The following is a 16,696-nucleotide window of genomic DNA, read 5'->3' as shown; positions in this document are numbered from 1 at the left end:
ATGTTTCAATCTATCTACGAGAATTGTTGACCTCAAGTAAATCTTCAATAGTTTGAGGCGCGAGAAGCTTCTTTCACCAGATTACACAATTACGGGTAATGCATAATGCCGTTTTTATTTATCACGCGTAGGATTGGCGTTTTCCATATTGAATGACACCCCAAAAGGACTATTTTTGTCTATATATTTCAGGAGATTTGTATGAGTTTTCAAAAGATTTCCATGACTTTTTCAACCAACTATGTACCACTTAATAAACAAACATGCACAAGCCAACATATGTGAAACACAAACATGCATATACATATTTGGAAGGAAATAAATACTAGAAAACCACTATATTGGCTTTATTCAACAAGATTAGGCTACAGTGAACGCATACAAGCACGTCTCACATTGTTAAAGTACTATAAACACACACGCAGAAAATAAACAACTCAGTTATCCTATAATCACCCCGCCTAAAAGTTATTGGAACAAAACATGTAAATAATAGAAAATAAACAATGATAGATTCCTAAGGAAGCCTAAGTATCCCTACAGAATACTTACATAAACATGTGAATTATAGAAAATAAACAATGATAGATTTCCAAGGAGGCCTAAGTATCCCTACATAATACTTACAGTATTACTCTATTGAAAAAGCATTATATAACCATAAACAAACATTTTATACACTATAAAATTATTAGTTCCTAAGTGCCATATTATGCATATAAATATTAAGTTATACCATAAGAAATTGTCGTCTAGAATAGTAATGAAATAAGTAATACAATACAAAATGTCTAACTAGAAAAGTTATTCACTATAAAATGATAAGTTCTAAGTAAACTTCTGTGTCATATTAAGCATATAGATATTGAATTAGAAATTGTGATATGATATAGAAAAAAAAAACAATGTTAGACCTTATAATTAGGTCTGCTTGTTCTTGGTCTTAGGTTATATCTACCAGGACCAATACTCTACTGAGTTAGAGGTTGACCAACTCCCTAAGACTTACTTACTAAGACTTAGGTCCTACCGCGCCTTTCGGGGCTGTCTCCATAAAGATCTGTCATTGGCAATGTCTGAAGCCTTCTCCCACCTGGTATCTACTGTTCTGAGGTCCTCCATGAAGGTGTGGCGCCAAGTTATACGAGGACGTCCATGTTTGCGCTTTCCTCGTATTGGCCTCCATGTCATCGCAACTCTTGGTATGCGTAGTTCATTTTGTTGCAGAACTTGTCCCGCAAACCTCATGCGACGCTCTGTCACAATCTCACTAAGTGTTCGACTCCCAGTTCAGCTTAGGATTTTTTTGTTTGAGACCCGATCTGTGTAACTGAATCCCAAAATCCGCCTCAGACATTTTTTTGAGCCACATTTAGTCTTTTCTCAATTTTGACAGATGACTTCCATGTCTCACATGCATATGTTGCAGTTGGAATGACGATTGTGTTGAGAAGGTGTATTTTTGTCTCGAGTCCAATGGCTTGGCTTGTCCAAATAGGCTGCAGCCTTTGGAAAATGCTCCATGCCTTTCCTATTCGGCACGCTACATCATGGTAGGCATCCCCATCATTTGTTATGATGCTGCCAAGGTAAGTGAACTTGTCCAACTCTTCAAGCTTTGAATCGCCAAGTCTGACTGGGGCCAATTTTGGGTGCCTCTCTGTCTAGGCTCTCCGTCATTTCTTGTATGCATTTATTTGCAGCCCCGAGAAGGGCAACGTCATCGGCAAAGTCCAAGTCTGTCATTCGGTTTTGTTCACGCCATGGAATACCAAAGGCAGTCCGGTTCATTGCTCTCCTCATTATGTAGTCGATGGCCAGGAGGAAAAGGAAGGGAGATAAGATGCACCCCTGTCTCACGCCTGTCTCGATGCTAAAAACCTCTGTTGTTCCTTCTTCTGTTTTAATGCAGCAACTAGACTGTCAGTATAGGTGTCGTAGGATCTGTACGAATTTTTCTGGGATGCCGTATTCTCTAACTATTTTCCATAGTGATTCTCGATGGACGCTATCAAACGCTTTCGTTAAGTCTAAGAAACTGATCATTAGCCGTTGTTGGTACTCAAGACATTTTATAGAACGAAGATCTGCTCTGCACATGATCTGCCTCTTTTGAAGCCTGCTGGTTCTTCTCTGAGCCTCTCCTATAAAGACTGTTGAAGCCGTCTCGACAAAACAGTGCTGAAAACTTTGCCCGGGACAGAGAGGAGAGTAATGCCCCTCCGGTTGTGGCAGTCTTCCAAATTTCCCTTTTTTTGGAAGCTTTATAATCACTCCTTTTTGCCAGTCCTCGGGGACTTTTGAAGTTCGCCAACAGAGATTGAAGAGATCAGTCATTCTGTAAACAATGCACTGTCCCCCATGTTTTAGCATTTCTGGTGACACCATGTCTAGCCCTGGTGCTTTGTTGTTCTTTAGCACTGCAATGGCCATGGTGACATCCTCTGCAATAATTGGGTCTGTCTTGACTTTGAGATCATTGTCCAGAGAGGGGTCCTTGAATGTGTAAGTCAGGTCTGGCGACGGTTGGTTAAAGGTCTCTTTAAAGTGCTCTACCCATCTTGCATCCTGTTCTTCTTGCTTGCCTTTTATCGGTGCTCCATGTCCACTCTTTGCTCCAGTGAGATCTCGGACAATACGATGGAGAGTTTTTGTGTCATTTCTGCTTGCAGCTGCTAGTGCCTGTATCTACTTCCAGGCGCCCCATTGAACCCAACAGACATGGAGAACCTCATAAAACAACTCCCTCGGCCCTATGTAATCCTTGGGGATTTCAATGCTCATAACATGGGGATCCAACAATACAGACACAAGAGGTCGAATGCTGGAGGATATCCTCCTCCAACATGATATATGCATACTTAAGAATGCATCGCCGACGTACTTGCATCCAGGAACTGGATCTCTTACGTGTATTGACCTCACCGTATGCGTCCCCAGATTTCTGGACGATTTTAAATGGTCAGTAAACAATGAAGTGATCACCTCCCAATTATCATTGCTAACAATCTCCCCTCATTGGGACGACCTCAGCGGTGGAAACTGAATAAGGCCGATTGGGAACAATTCCAAAAAAGATGCTCCGAGGATATCACAGATAATATCCTCGATGAACAGAACCCAGCTGATACCTTTGCTAGCAAGCTACTTAGTATAGCCAGGAAAGTTGTCCCCCTAACCTCCGCAAATCCAAAACGGCCTAGCAAACCATGGTTTGATACAGCTTTCAAAAGTGCTATTGGCGATAGGAAAAAACGACCGGCTGCATTTATAAAGAACCCTTCCCAGGAAAACCTAAAGCTATTCAGGATAGCTAGAGCAAAGGCTAGACAAACCATACGGTCAGCCAAAAGGAATTCCTGGAGAAGTTTTGTCGGCAATCTGGATGCCAAAACTTCTGCTAGAGCGGTTTGGAAGGCAGTAAATCAAAGGGAAAGAATCAAATGCAATAGGGCATTTGAAAAACCAAGGACGAACTGTCACGTCCCCCAGAGAAATAGCTGACTGCCTTGCATCCTCCATAGCAGAAAAGTCATCCACTGCACAATACACGCCAGACCCAGCTAACTATCGACCAATAGCACTAACAAGCTGCATCTGCAAAACCATGGAAAGAATGATTAACAGTAGGCTGGTCTGGTACCTGGAGAAGAATAAAGTGATCTCCAACTACCAGTGTGGATTCCGGCAGGGGCGGACAACAACTGACCACCTGGTAAGGCTGAAAGCTTATATTAGAAATGCATTACTCAGAAGAGAACATCAAGTAGCTTTATTCTTCGATATAGAAAAGGCCTATGACACAACCTGGAAACTTGGCATTCTACGTGACCTGGAGCTTAAGGGACACCTCCCCCGTTTTGTGGGGGAATTCCTGAAAGACCGAAAATTTCAGGTTCGAGTGGGCAACTCCGCTTTACGGCCGAATTGCATGCAATATCGCTTGCACTTATGGCCGTTAAAGCATCAGAAAGGAGGAAATTTATAATCTGCTCCGACTCCAAATCTGCATTGCAAGCTTTGGGGCGGATGAAGACTGACATCCCATTGGTACATAAGAGCCTGAAGCTGTTGGACCAAATAACAGCCGACCGTAGGGATGTCACCTTCATCTGGGTCCCCTCCCATGTTGGCATTGAGGGAAACGAAGCCGCAGACAGAGAAGCAAAGAGAGCCCTAAATCATGCGGTGTCAGGAACCCAAATTCCCTGCTCGGACCTGAGACAAAGTATTGCCTCTGCCACCTATCGAGAGTGGCAGAACCGATGGGAGGATGAGACTCATAATAAACTCAGGCAGATTGAGGCGGATGTCAGGTGGCGGCCCACATCTAAGGGTCTGACAAGGCGTGGTAGCACGACCATGTCCAGACTTAGGATTGGCCACACCTACATCACGCACTCTTTTGTGCTGAAGAGAGAGGAGCCCCCACTTTGTGAGTACTGTGACTCTCGCCTCACCGTGGAACATATCCTCCTTGATTGCCCCAGATACCAGGATGTCAGAGAGAAATATTTTAGAGCCACTAACTTAAAAACACTATTTGATAATGTCGACCCTGGGAAGGTACTGGGCTTTATCCGGGAAGTGGGGTTATCTACGAAGATCTGATTTATGAATTTGTGAACATGTACTATTTACATTAGATTTTTGCCAAATAATTACATTTTTACTACCTTTAGTATTTTAACTGTGAACAGACCTTGATTTTAATGATATGACTGTATAGAATTTGGCCCTTGTTGTTTAGAGAGAGAGTAGTCCTTAAGGGACTGCAGGCACGACATGGCCTAAATTGTGCCGATGTGCCTAAAATCAAATCAGATATGGATGTTTCTAGATCGGAGCGAGTTGGCATTTTCATTGCCCCACAAGAGATTTCGTTCGTTGAAGTGTAAGCGTGCGCATGCGTTGTGGCTGTTTCTAACACTAGCTACGTCATAAGCGTTTTGTAGAGTAAGAGATGTCTTTTCCAGTAGTCGCTGTCTAATAGTGTTGTATGCCAGACCAGTGATAAAGGCGTTTCTCTAATACAAATGTCTCTGTGCTGTTCTGCTGTTACTTCTTTAAAGTCACAGTCTCTAGTCAGGCTTCACAACTTTAGCTTAAAGGACTCGAATGTTTGGCCCGGCTGCTGTTTACATGTACCAACCAAATGTCTAGCATTATTCTTTACCTTTATATAAGTAGCCTTGAGTGTGTCTATGGCCATTGAATAGGACGATACATCACTGATGAACCGTGGCAGATACGTGATTTTTCAACTCTTTAGTTTAAAGTCTTCGTTAGTATCCTTGATGGATGAAAGAAAATTCTTAAATCCGTCATAGCAGTGAGTTCATTTTTCTGAGGCCAGAGGAGCATTTTGATCAATGTCCAACTCTTTCGATCTGAGTAATTTATCCATTGTTGATTAAGAATTCCAACACTAATCCAGATACATAATCATGTTGAATAAATTGTAATGAAATAACAAATATTAGAAAACCACTATATTGGCTTTATTCAACACGATTGGGCTACAGTAAACAAGGAACAATTCAAGCCGTCACATCACGTCTCACATCGTTAAAGTACTATAAACACACACACTGGACATGAGCTTACTATAAATATTATATCACATTTATTGATAGGCATAGTGTGAACTATGGAACTATGGATGGCTGCCTGGTTGTGTGGTATTGTCTAGTGATATGTGGTTTTAAATGTTCCTGGTTTAAACCTTTCACCTTTCCTGACACAATCTCCAGATATCATGTGAGGTCTGTTTGGATGTTATAATCCTTGTCAAGACTCATTTTCTCTCTAATATATGTATGTCTCATGCTAAATGTACCCAAGTCCTGGGCAATACCATAATGACACATACAACGACAAAATAAGATTCAGAATGCCACTTTACTGACATGTAACATGTTTAATTACATTATTTGCACTATAATACAGAAAAATAGTTAGAGTCTACACTTAGACTATATATATCCAAAAAGTCCAACTGTCCTGGACTAGGAACAAAAAACACACTGCCTTATCATGAGTTACCTTATGTTCCACAAAAACATCTCACCAAATAAAAACAACCCAAAACAATAACAGTTTTGAAATCAACAACCTGAATTGCCCCCCTTCTCCTCTACAGTAAACAGGAGACCCAGGCTGACCAGAACTCAGTCCTGACAATCCTTAATATCAAAAGTAGGAAAGGTAAGATTTCTACCTGGGACCATGAGACCATGATGCTTCCCACAACCCCATACGCAATACTTGAGGTGTGCACATTCATCAAATTTCTCTCCTTTTCTTTGTTGAAGGTATTAGAAATTAAATAAATCGATTTTATTTCCACTTAAAATTGCATTAATTTTCTATTATTGTTTTCTTTTGATTTGGGCAATAATAAAAACCACACTCCCGTTACAATGTGATTTAAAAATAATTACAAAACAAAATAAAAAGACCAAAATATTACATAAAAATATCTCATGTTCCATACAATAATAATATGTTAAACACAAACATATACAAAACATAGATATGTATTATTATTCTTTTAAGAAATAATACAATGAATATAAACAATGTGATTGTGAAGAAACAAGTCCCTTTACGTTTAAAGTGTCTTTTAATTGTGTAGCATTTCAACATAACATATATACACGGCAAAGTTATATACAGATACCCAACTTCACTAGCTGACTTACTCTCTTCTTGTTTACACACTCGTCACTTCCCCCGAGTCCCCTAACTCTCGATACCCAACACTTGACCGTGTGTCACGGTTGACCACACAGTAACCGTGTCACAACAGTGATAAAAAAAAATTCGTGTTAAAACGACCATTGCACCAAACTGGCCATGCCAAAACGTCTGCGCCCAAACGTCCTCTTTCGCATTGGCAGCCTTAGTTAGTGCTTTTGAGCAGCACTGTACATGGCCTCAACCATCACTACCACCATTGGGCATATTAGTTTCTTGCAGGACAGGAGTGGGTTGATGCACGTTTCTGATATTCCCAGTGTCGAAAATTACCATTTATGCTGCATTTTCCTCTACTAGTGCCCCAGGGAATGGGCTAGTTAGAGCCTTGCTTGTGGGTGCCAGTCAGTCCTTTCTTTACCCATTGATAGAGACCCGCAAATCAGCCAGGACCCAGGAGATCTTGACCAACTCTCAAGTTGGTGTCCTGCGCTATCCACTTTTCGAAGAGCCCTCTGCCTCTCTTACTAACCAGAACACCACCCGTGACTGATCCAAAATAATTGATACAACTACTTTTCATATGAACTTTGTTTTTTTTTTAAAGTATTTTTTTATGTTTTTCTTGTTATAATTACTATTTAGGGTCAATGGCTTCAAGAAAACTCACTTCGGCTACGGGAGGTCATTTCACCAGCATCCTCTCCGCTGCCTGACTCTCCACCATCCCCTTCCACTTCAGATCAGGACTCAGCTGCCAGCCCGCCTACAAAAAGAAGTCGTTTTACTCCTCCCCTTATGGACAATGATGTTTCAGAAGAGGATGACATTGAAGATGATTAGTTTAGATTCTAAGAGAAATTAATTTGAACAAGTCATCCAATTGCAAATTATTTAGTATAATTTTTTGAAAAACATAAGATTTGTCTTGAATCTACTTTAATTTATTTCAGTGATATGAACTAGTATGTTTCAAAGTTTTGTTAAAATTCCAATCTGTGCTCTGGCTAAAAAAAAAAGAAAAAGGTGACATTCCTTTTATTTAAAAAGTTATATATTAATTCTATCTACATAGAGGTATATGTACTGTTCATATATTTATTGATTAATTATGTATAAATTTTAAAACTAACTTATAAGCTGTAAAACTTTATGTATATCTTGTTTAGAATTTTTTTTTGTGGTGGATTGGAAAGTTAAGTGATTAAAATAATATTATGTATACTTTATAATAAATTAGACATGGTTTTGATGATTAATTAAAATTTTATAACTAAGTAAATCCATGCTTAATTTTTCAATATTCCTAATTGAAAATAAAATATATTTTATTTAAAAAAAAAGACAGAAAACATTTAAGAAAAAAAGGTTGGGGAGGGGGCAAAAATTGTCTTTTGGACATTTTGAGACATCAATATTTTATTAAAATGTCTAAATAGCGCTAATAATGTTAAGATTGTTATTTCAACTATGTGTTTTATTTAAGTGAGCATTTGAATGACTGTACCTGGTCTTTCTCCAATCTATAAGAAAAAAAAATAAATCAATGTTTAACATTAAAAAGTTTTTTTTTTATCTGTATAAACTGTGACTGTAATTTAGATAAATGTTAATTACAAATAGAAACTTCATAAAATTATCTCTAAAATGAAAATATTTACTTATCTGTGCATCTACAGATCTTTTATTTAAAAGCCAAAACCATTTTATTCTTGTAAACACATTAATTGAAATTTATTTCTACATTTTACTTACTTTTTGCACCTTGATATATCTATTTCCCTTTTGAATGCAAAATCAATGGCTAATTATTGTACATGAGGAAAGGTACAAAATATTGAGTTTTCATTAAAGATAAGTTTCTGTTTGTACTTTCTTGATAAGTAGAACTAAAAACATGGTGTACCCATTTCAATGTCTGTTTTGATCTAATTAAGACACATTATTATTCATTATTTTTCATCCCCTTTTTATTCTTTACAAAATGCAATCAGCAACTTTGTAACCTTTCATAGAATTGGGTCACAGGTTTATTTGATTTAGCAGATAAAATTTATTAATACTTTGAGGTTTACTACAAAACTTATTATTTAATAAGCACTATAAAAGTATTATTTTTTAAATTCATAGTCATTAGTCATGTGGAATATATATTTTGTGTAAGACATAGAATCTAACATTGCAATAGTTGTGATTAGCTAAGGGAGTAATATATTTAAGCAAAATAATTATTGCAGTTGTGGAATCATGCTAGTTTACTCATAATGTATTGTGCTTAAATTTGTAAAAAAGAAAACATAAGATCTTTTGCAATTAATTGACTTTTTTTTTTCACGTTATACAAAGAGTTATTTTACATTTTTGTTCATTTTAAAAATGTGTAAGTCTACATGTCAAATTATTGATAGAGACCCATTTAGGGTTAAAATGTTAACTCATTTACACCATTTGCTATTTTGTAAAAAGTTGAATTTGGTAAATAAATTTCAAATTTATGCAAATTAACTGAATGAGGTCTACAGCATAATACTTTAGTTGAGAAAATATAAGAGATTATCTAGTGCTTGACCTTAAGAAATAAAATTGCGTATTTCCTATAACAAAATATGGTTCAAAAAATATTTTTTAAACTATATGTCTCCTGATAAAACAAATTACATATTTTTTATCTGTATTTTTTAATACGAATTCTTATAATTATATAGAGTCTTGATTCCGGGTATCTAGTTTCCTTTACTAATACCTAAACCGGCCGACATGTTGACAAAGTTACAAATAAAGCTGAATGATCTCCCTTGTCTTTTATACTGTCTGATTATGTGTTCTGACTTTTGAGGCGCGATGGCTGGTGGTAAAGTGCTTGGCTTTTGAACTGAGGAGCAGAGGCGTAGTGAGCAAAACGTGCGCTCGGGGCAAGGTACGTCGTTGGTCCCCCCCCCCCCCAATTTTCCATGAACACCACATAGAAAATATAGGCTGCGTGTGGCGCCTTACCTGGCACTGTTCCCTGAAGGAAGGTTTTGCGAGCCCCGAAGATCTTGTAATATGACCATAGATTTTTAGCTTGCGTTTTTTTTTTGTTTTTTTTTTTTTTGCGATAGTTAGCAGGTCATCACAGGGTCCGATCGCTGCAGTATCTCTGTCGCATCGTGGTAAGACAAAATAAAAGAGCAAGCTGTTCACCTGCACCTGCTAATACAATCAAAAGAAAACCCTCAACATTAAAGCAATTAGCAAGCTGGAACATGCGGCCTCAATACTGATCCAGAACTCATCACTAATATACATACATCATCGACAGAGAACTCAGCAGATTAAACTTTGATGTGGAATGTCTGGAAGAAACCACACTGGCAGACAGTGAATTTCATAAAAGAAACAATTTTACTGTTAAGGGAAACCAGAACAAAGTCCTAGAACATATGGCGTTGGCTTCGCAATAAAAAACAAATTCGTTCCCTGAATTGTGATGTTCCCCATAGGCAATGATTGCCTCGTTTTTCCCGGGCCCTGACATTCAACAGGCACCTTCGTGTTTACAATAAACAATGTCATTGTTTAAGATATGAATGTAAATTATAATGACAAACTGATGGATTAATATCATTGAATTTAAAATAAAGCAAGGCACCAAAGAAGGTGCGTTCAAAAATTATGCACCTAATAAACATTGGTGCTAGAATACCTACGCATCGACATTTCCCTTCTCCCACCCCACCCCAAACTGGTTCTTACAAAATATGGACCAGTTTTCGTATCTCAAACTGAAAGAAAACTAAAAAAAAAAGATATCAAGGCAAGGACATTCGCTAGAAAAATTTATTTTAAAAAAAAAAACATCATTCCTCCAGAAACAACAACTTTGAAGTAAAAATCACCAAAGCATTAACATTACATTATAGACCTTTCACAAAGTCACAATCTACCAACCAATCATATTTAAAATGAATAATCACAAAATTAATGTTGATAATACTGATAAATGTAACATTATTTCATATAACATATAATGCGTACACTGAAAATTTATATACATAATACATGTATAAGAAAATACATAAGTATGTAGCTACACATTTTAAAGTCTATAGTAATCTTGAGCAAAAATCAGCAAGTAGATTGTCCTCCCCTTTTACGAGAACAACATCAAAGGACTAATCCTGTAACATCAGTGTCCATCTTGTGCTCCTAAGGTAAGATAAAGCCTTGTGGTCAGTCTGGAGGTGACATTTTTTTCCGGCCATATACTTGTCCAATTTTTTACAATGGCCAATCCTTCACGTTAAATGACAAAATATTTCTGCTCCCGAGGCAACAACTTAGGCTCACAAATTTTATAGGATGCAAAATGCCAGAAATCCCTTTGTCTGAGGTATCAGTCTGGAGATAAAACTATAGAGAAGGATCAGGCAAACGAAGAATAGGATACTTAACACAGACAAGCCTTCACTCACTTCAATGCCTCCGCACACTCACACGACGTAATAATTCCGTAAATGGAAAAACTAAATCCGCGTATCCACAAATACATTTATTTTACTATTAATCCCATATTATCAAATATGGTTCGGATACTTAAAATAACAAAGTTTATCCTCAACTTACTTTAAGTATATAAAAAGATAGCAGAATGAAAAAAATGGCTTCGACTAGAATATTGACTACATCAACATCTAAGTATACCAACACCATTCATCTACAGCAGTGATTCCCAGAGTGGTCTATATAGATCCCCAGGGGTCTACGAAGACCACCAAGGGGTCTTCGAAAGTAAAAAAAATTAATTGGGGGACTATGAGATGTCCACGGGAGTCTACGATAATAGATTTCATTTAAGCAGGTCGAGTTACTTAATTTTCACATTCCATTAATGTAATTATTTCATTCACTAATATTTGATTTGTACCTTTGTTAATGCTTTAAATATTTATCCTGCTATTCAAACGAAAAATTGTTTTAACAGGTTGCTGAGGAAAAGAGAGCAACGCTGGCAGAAGAAAAACGCCAGAGAAGAAAAGCAAGGCCTCAGACACTAGCTCCAGCTGGAATAACCTGCCAAATGTGCAGCTGAACATTCCGGGCTCATATAGGACTCACCAGCCATATGAGGAGGCATAAAACCCCAGTGCAAAGCCCTCAGCCTTCTGGATGACATAGTGGTCATCATCGAACCACGATGGACGAACTATATATAAGTATCACATCAAGAAATGAATCTGATGCGAAAGCATAAATGCACTATAACCCAGTAGGAGGCCTACTAATTAGTGGCGTCACTAGGGGGTGCGGTCCGCACCGGGTGAGACCCGTTAGAGGGGTTACACCCAAGTAAAAAAATGCACTTTGTGAATAAATGACAATTTAAAAAAAAAATTAACGACAGTGGCTAAACATTGGAACATGTTATTCAGAATTAATAAATAGATCTGTCTACTTTTTATTTTTATTTTGACTAAACATTTTTTTTATGAAATTCTATCAAAATGTTTAAAACGTTATATCATAATTAATATCAAAAGGAAAACGTGAAACCTAACTTTCAGTAGTAGGCCTATAATGGAATCTATTGAATTTGAAGCTAGTATCGTAAAAACAGGATAGCAAAAAAAATAAGAATTTTTTTTTGTCGACTATTTTCAACTAATTGTGTAGAAATGAAATAGAAAATTGTAACTTAATTTAATGTGTGGTTGAAATTAAGTCCAATATTGGGATATTAAAAGACGTATGAAGAATTCACCTGGATTAGAAAATTGGAAAACATGGCTTTTAGGTCTTTAATTGAGTGTAATTATTAATGTGTGTAGGTATTAAAAATAACCTAAATTCCAAATGTGTGTTTTATATTATATTATTGTAATATTTTAGGTCCAAGTTCAGCCCGACAGTCACACCATACACACCCACTTGTTCATAAACTAATAAACGAGGTGTATGATGATTCAAGTTAAAAATATGAATTTAATCTAATGATATTTCTACAATGAAAAATGATATATGATCAACAATAAAGAAATATGAGTTCATATAGTATGGTATGCAAAATCAATACTTATAGTAAGATTCTAATAAATACTTATGTATTAAAAAATCAACAAGAATAATTCACCTTAACTTATAAAGTTCAGTAGTATTGTCCACACAGTGACAATCTTTCAAGACAACTGGCAATACACGTAGATCTATATTCCAGCCAAGAAACTGTTCACCGACGATCCATAAGTAAAAGTTTATAGTAGCATCCAAAACTCACAACTTCACAAAGCACCACCAGGTCTGGATATAGCACTTGCAGTCTGGAATCTGGAACCTCAGACTCGAACCTCAGTCCCGAAACTTGAGATGAAAACCTCAGTCATGTAACCTAAAACTGAGACTTGAAACTGAGTCTGAAACTTGACACTGAGACTGAAACCACATAGAAAAAAAAAGAACAGATTGTTCTTATCTTCTAATCTATATACAAAATACGAATACAATCGAATCCAACATGCAAAATTAACTATACAATATGAAATAAAACTCACCCTAAACAGGGGTCAAGATAATCCTTTAAGAATATCTACCATGGACAACGATAAGGCTATCCAATATCAAATCCAATGAGAAATTCAAGAGCTGACCAAAATATAGCTTGCTTCAGTCTATCAACATGGCGCGAATGCACCAGATGAGCTAAGTCAATATACCTATTAAAAAATTATGACGAGGTGACAAGGGGAGATCAGCTAGTACACATAATAAAATTACTGAAATGACGTCATCGCCTATTAATGAAAGCGGCGCTATTAGATAGTGAAATAATTCCACTGTACAACTACATAGATAACTGCGACAATGGGCATCGGCTACAAATACAATTGACAAGGAAGTCGTTGCTATGATTGATGCAAAGAAGAATAACAATGGAAGGATATATTGCACGGACTGTTTCTATAAAAGCAGAATATTTGTTATTTTGTGACCGTATTAACAACGAGTCTTTATTAAATAAAGAATTTCCATGAGATGATGCAAATATTACATATATATATAACCCATAACTGAAAGTAGACCTGTAATGTTAAAAAGTTTATAAATGTTTTAGCAAACGACATAAAAGATATTAGAGGCAGTATGAATGTAAGCACCTTTGTATCTCGTTTGAAAACATACATGACATAGCACACATAACAAAGCGATCAGAATCAGAAGTTATACGATTTTAAGGGAGACAAAAAAGCTGATGAGATCAACTTAATATCTTTAAATGTCTAGAAAAGGTTGAGCTTGAATTTATATGTGGAGCTCAAAGATATGAAAATGCAGCTTCAACGTCTGGAACCATGGAGGAGTACTGGGGGGAGGTATACTAGAAGGCCAAATATACACAAGAGTTGGATTATCTTTAAACTATTGACAATGTTGTGACTAATTAAACCTTTTCTTTAACAAAAGCATAACACGTTAGCGCAAAGTGTCTTAAAAAATGCCTTTCTAAAAAGAAGTACTGTGATTCAAAAGAAATGAAAATTAAAAAACAACAATAAAATGTCAGGCAAGCAATCACAAGATGTCGGACTCACTATTTAAGAAGAAAAAAGAGTTTTTTTCTTATATGCATTAATCTTTTTTTTTTTAACTCTCAGCTTCAACTTTTACTGGAAGCAATCATTGATGTAGCAGATAAATATGGAGCAATCCAACTGAAAAATTCTTTAGTTCAACAACCAACAAAGTATTGTAAATGTCAGTTTCAAAATATTGGCGTATATGATGATTTTAAAAAAGGTGACATTCAAACAGAAATACCATGACTAAGAAGAGATCTAAAGGCAATAAAAGTTATTCTTGAAGAAAATAAAAGTTGACAGTGCATGATTCATATGCCGCTATAAAAACATAAAAAAATATTTCTAAATCATTTTACAAAGCCTTCTTACCATCTGCTAATCTGCAGTGTCATATGAAAAGGTATTTTTAACATTAAAATAAAACCTTTATGAGACAAAGGAACAAATGACACTTTCACAAAGGGAAGTTTTGTTAAAAATGAGATCGTTAAATAAATTAACTTTGATGAAGCTAATGATAAGTTTTGAAGCTTGAAATCCAAAAAAAATAACTGTAATTTAATTATGGTTGCAATGTTGCAAAATTGAACTATATATTAATGGCAATGATTGCAAAGATTAAGGATGCGTGCAGAGTTTCACATGACTACAGACTACACAAACCTAGTGAATTGTAGATAAATTGTAATTAACAACTGAATTTTAAATTTAATAGACACCCATTTTATAGTTGTTGAAAAATCAAATAACTTAAGTAATTATAAACTATATGTTTTACAGTGCAACACAAAAAGAATGATTTTTTAAAAGGGGGGGGGGGAGAGGGTGAAACTCTGAGCTGATCTCACCGGGTGACACCCACACTAGTGACGCCACTGCTACTAATCCTTATCATAATATTGACCTAGATCTACCTATAGTAGATCTATATTCTATTTCTAAATTTCTAGATCTAGATATATAGATCCAGATCTAAACTAGATCTAGAACTAGTCAAGAAATCTACATCTAGATTCTATATATATATTCTGGATCTAGTCTTGACCTATTAAGTAAATATAGAGCGATTATGATCAAGATTAGCAGGTCTACTAGTGGGTAATAGTGTATTAGGCCTATGCTGTTCGCATGGGAAACCTGTTTAATTGTGCAACCAGTGGCGTCACTCGTGTCGGTGTCACCCGGTGCGGGAAGTTCGAAGTATCATATCCTCCCCGCAAGAAAAAAATCTCCCCCTAAAAAAACAAACAACTATTGTTTATTTTGTTTCTTTATGTTGAACAATAAAACTGTAAGCTAATTCATTGATTGGTTGCACCCGAAAATTGTTTTTTATTCTAGTTTACAAAGTTGTTGGTATTTTAGCGGCCCCCGAAAGGGGAAAAGACGCTATTGGTTTTGTGTGAAATGTGTGTCCGTCCCGTTTAGATCTCAGAAACAAGAAGAGAAAATGAAAATCAGACATCATGATATTTTAGATCATTCAAAGTTCTGATGCAACAGCTACTTTTTTTTCTTTTCTAAAAGCGAAAAATCTAATTTTTTAAATCACTTATGCAAGCAGTTTTTTCATAACAAAGTACACCACTTTTACAACTATTCACTATTAATAGTAACAAACACTTGAGGCTCTTTGTTAGGTTGTGGTAAATTATAATATTTGTATTGTTAAGTTCTGTTATACTAAGTACTATATTTACACACATAAAAATGTTTAATATTTTTTAAGGAGAAAAAATCTATTTACTATACATATAAGTCAGACATAGTTTAAAACAACAATTAATATGTAGTTTTTCATATTATCACGTGAACTGGAGTGCAATTCTGAAACTATAGAAAACCTAACCAAAGAAAAAAAAAATTTTTGATTTTTTATCGGCCCCCGTAAAGGGGAAAAAGCCGCTATTAGGTTTGTGCAAAATATCCGTCTGTCCGTCTGTCACACTCAGATCTCGAAAACTAGAAGAGATATGAAAAATATTATTTCACCATGCGATGCGGTTTGAAAAAGTTTAGGTGCAACGGCTACTTTTGGTTTTCTAAAAGCAAACCGTTTAATTTATAAAATTAATTATGCTAGCTATTCTTTTCATGAAAATACACCAATTCTAAAACAATTACGTAAATATAAGGGAGGCAATGTTATAATATGCTAACAATGATAGACAATTTCAGTGTATTATCAGTATCACTAAGTCATATATATTTATAAAATGTACAAGAAATGTTTACAACAAATATAAATAATAGTTAATGGTAATTTTTCTGGTCAACTGGCTGCTAAAATTAAAAGAAAACATTTATGTTTGTTTATAAAAGCTAATAATGCACTTTGTATATAAATATCACGCACATTTTTTAAAATGGCCTTTATATGCAGCGACTTTGGTGCAGTAGCGTAACGTCGCAACATGCTACAGTGCTAAACTAATTCCTTAAAA

General features: G+C 35.9%; 1 protein-coding gene across 4 annotated transcripts in view; it reads left to right on the top strand.

Moving 5' to 3' along the window:
• The window catches only part of LOC106057743 (choline-phosphate cytidylyltransferase B-like), a 106,732-nt gene extending 97,239 nt beyond the window's left edge, over positions 1 to 9,493 (top strand). For all 4 annotated transcript variants that reach the window (XM_056013178.1, XM_056013180.1, XM_056013177.1 and 1 more), the window contains one exon: positions 7,345 to 9,493. In XM_056013178.1, the coding sequence (XP_055869153.1) occupies positions 7,345 to 7,542 (198 nt within the window). In that variant the 3' untranslated portion in view covers positions 7,543 to 9,493. The remainder of the gene's footprint in view (positions 1 to 7,344) is intronic.
• The last annotated feature ends 7,203 nt before the right edge of the window (positions 9,494 to 16,696 follow it).

Source organism: Biomphalaria glabrata, chromosome 15 (assembly GCF_947242115.1).
Source record: "Biomphalaria glabrata chromosome 15, xgBioGlab47.1, whole genome shotgun sequence".
In the NCBI taxonomy this organism is placed as follows: domain Eukaryota; kingdom Metazoa; phylum Mollusca; class Gastropoda; family Planorbidae; genus Biomphalaria; species Biomphalaria glabrata.
This window is presented reverse-complemented; position numbering and strand designations above follow the sequence as displayed.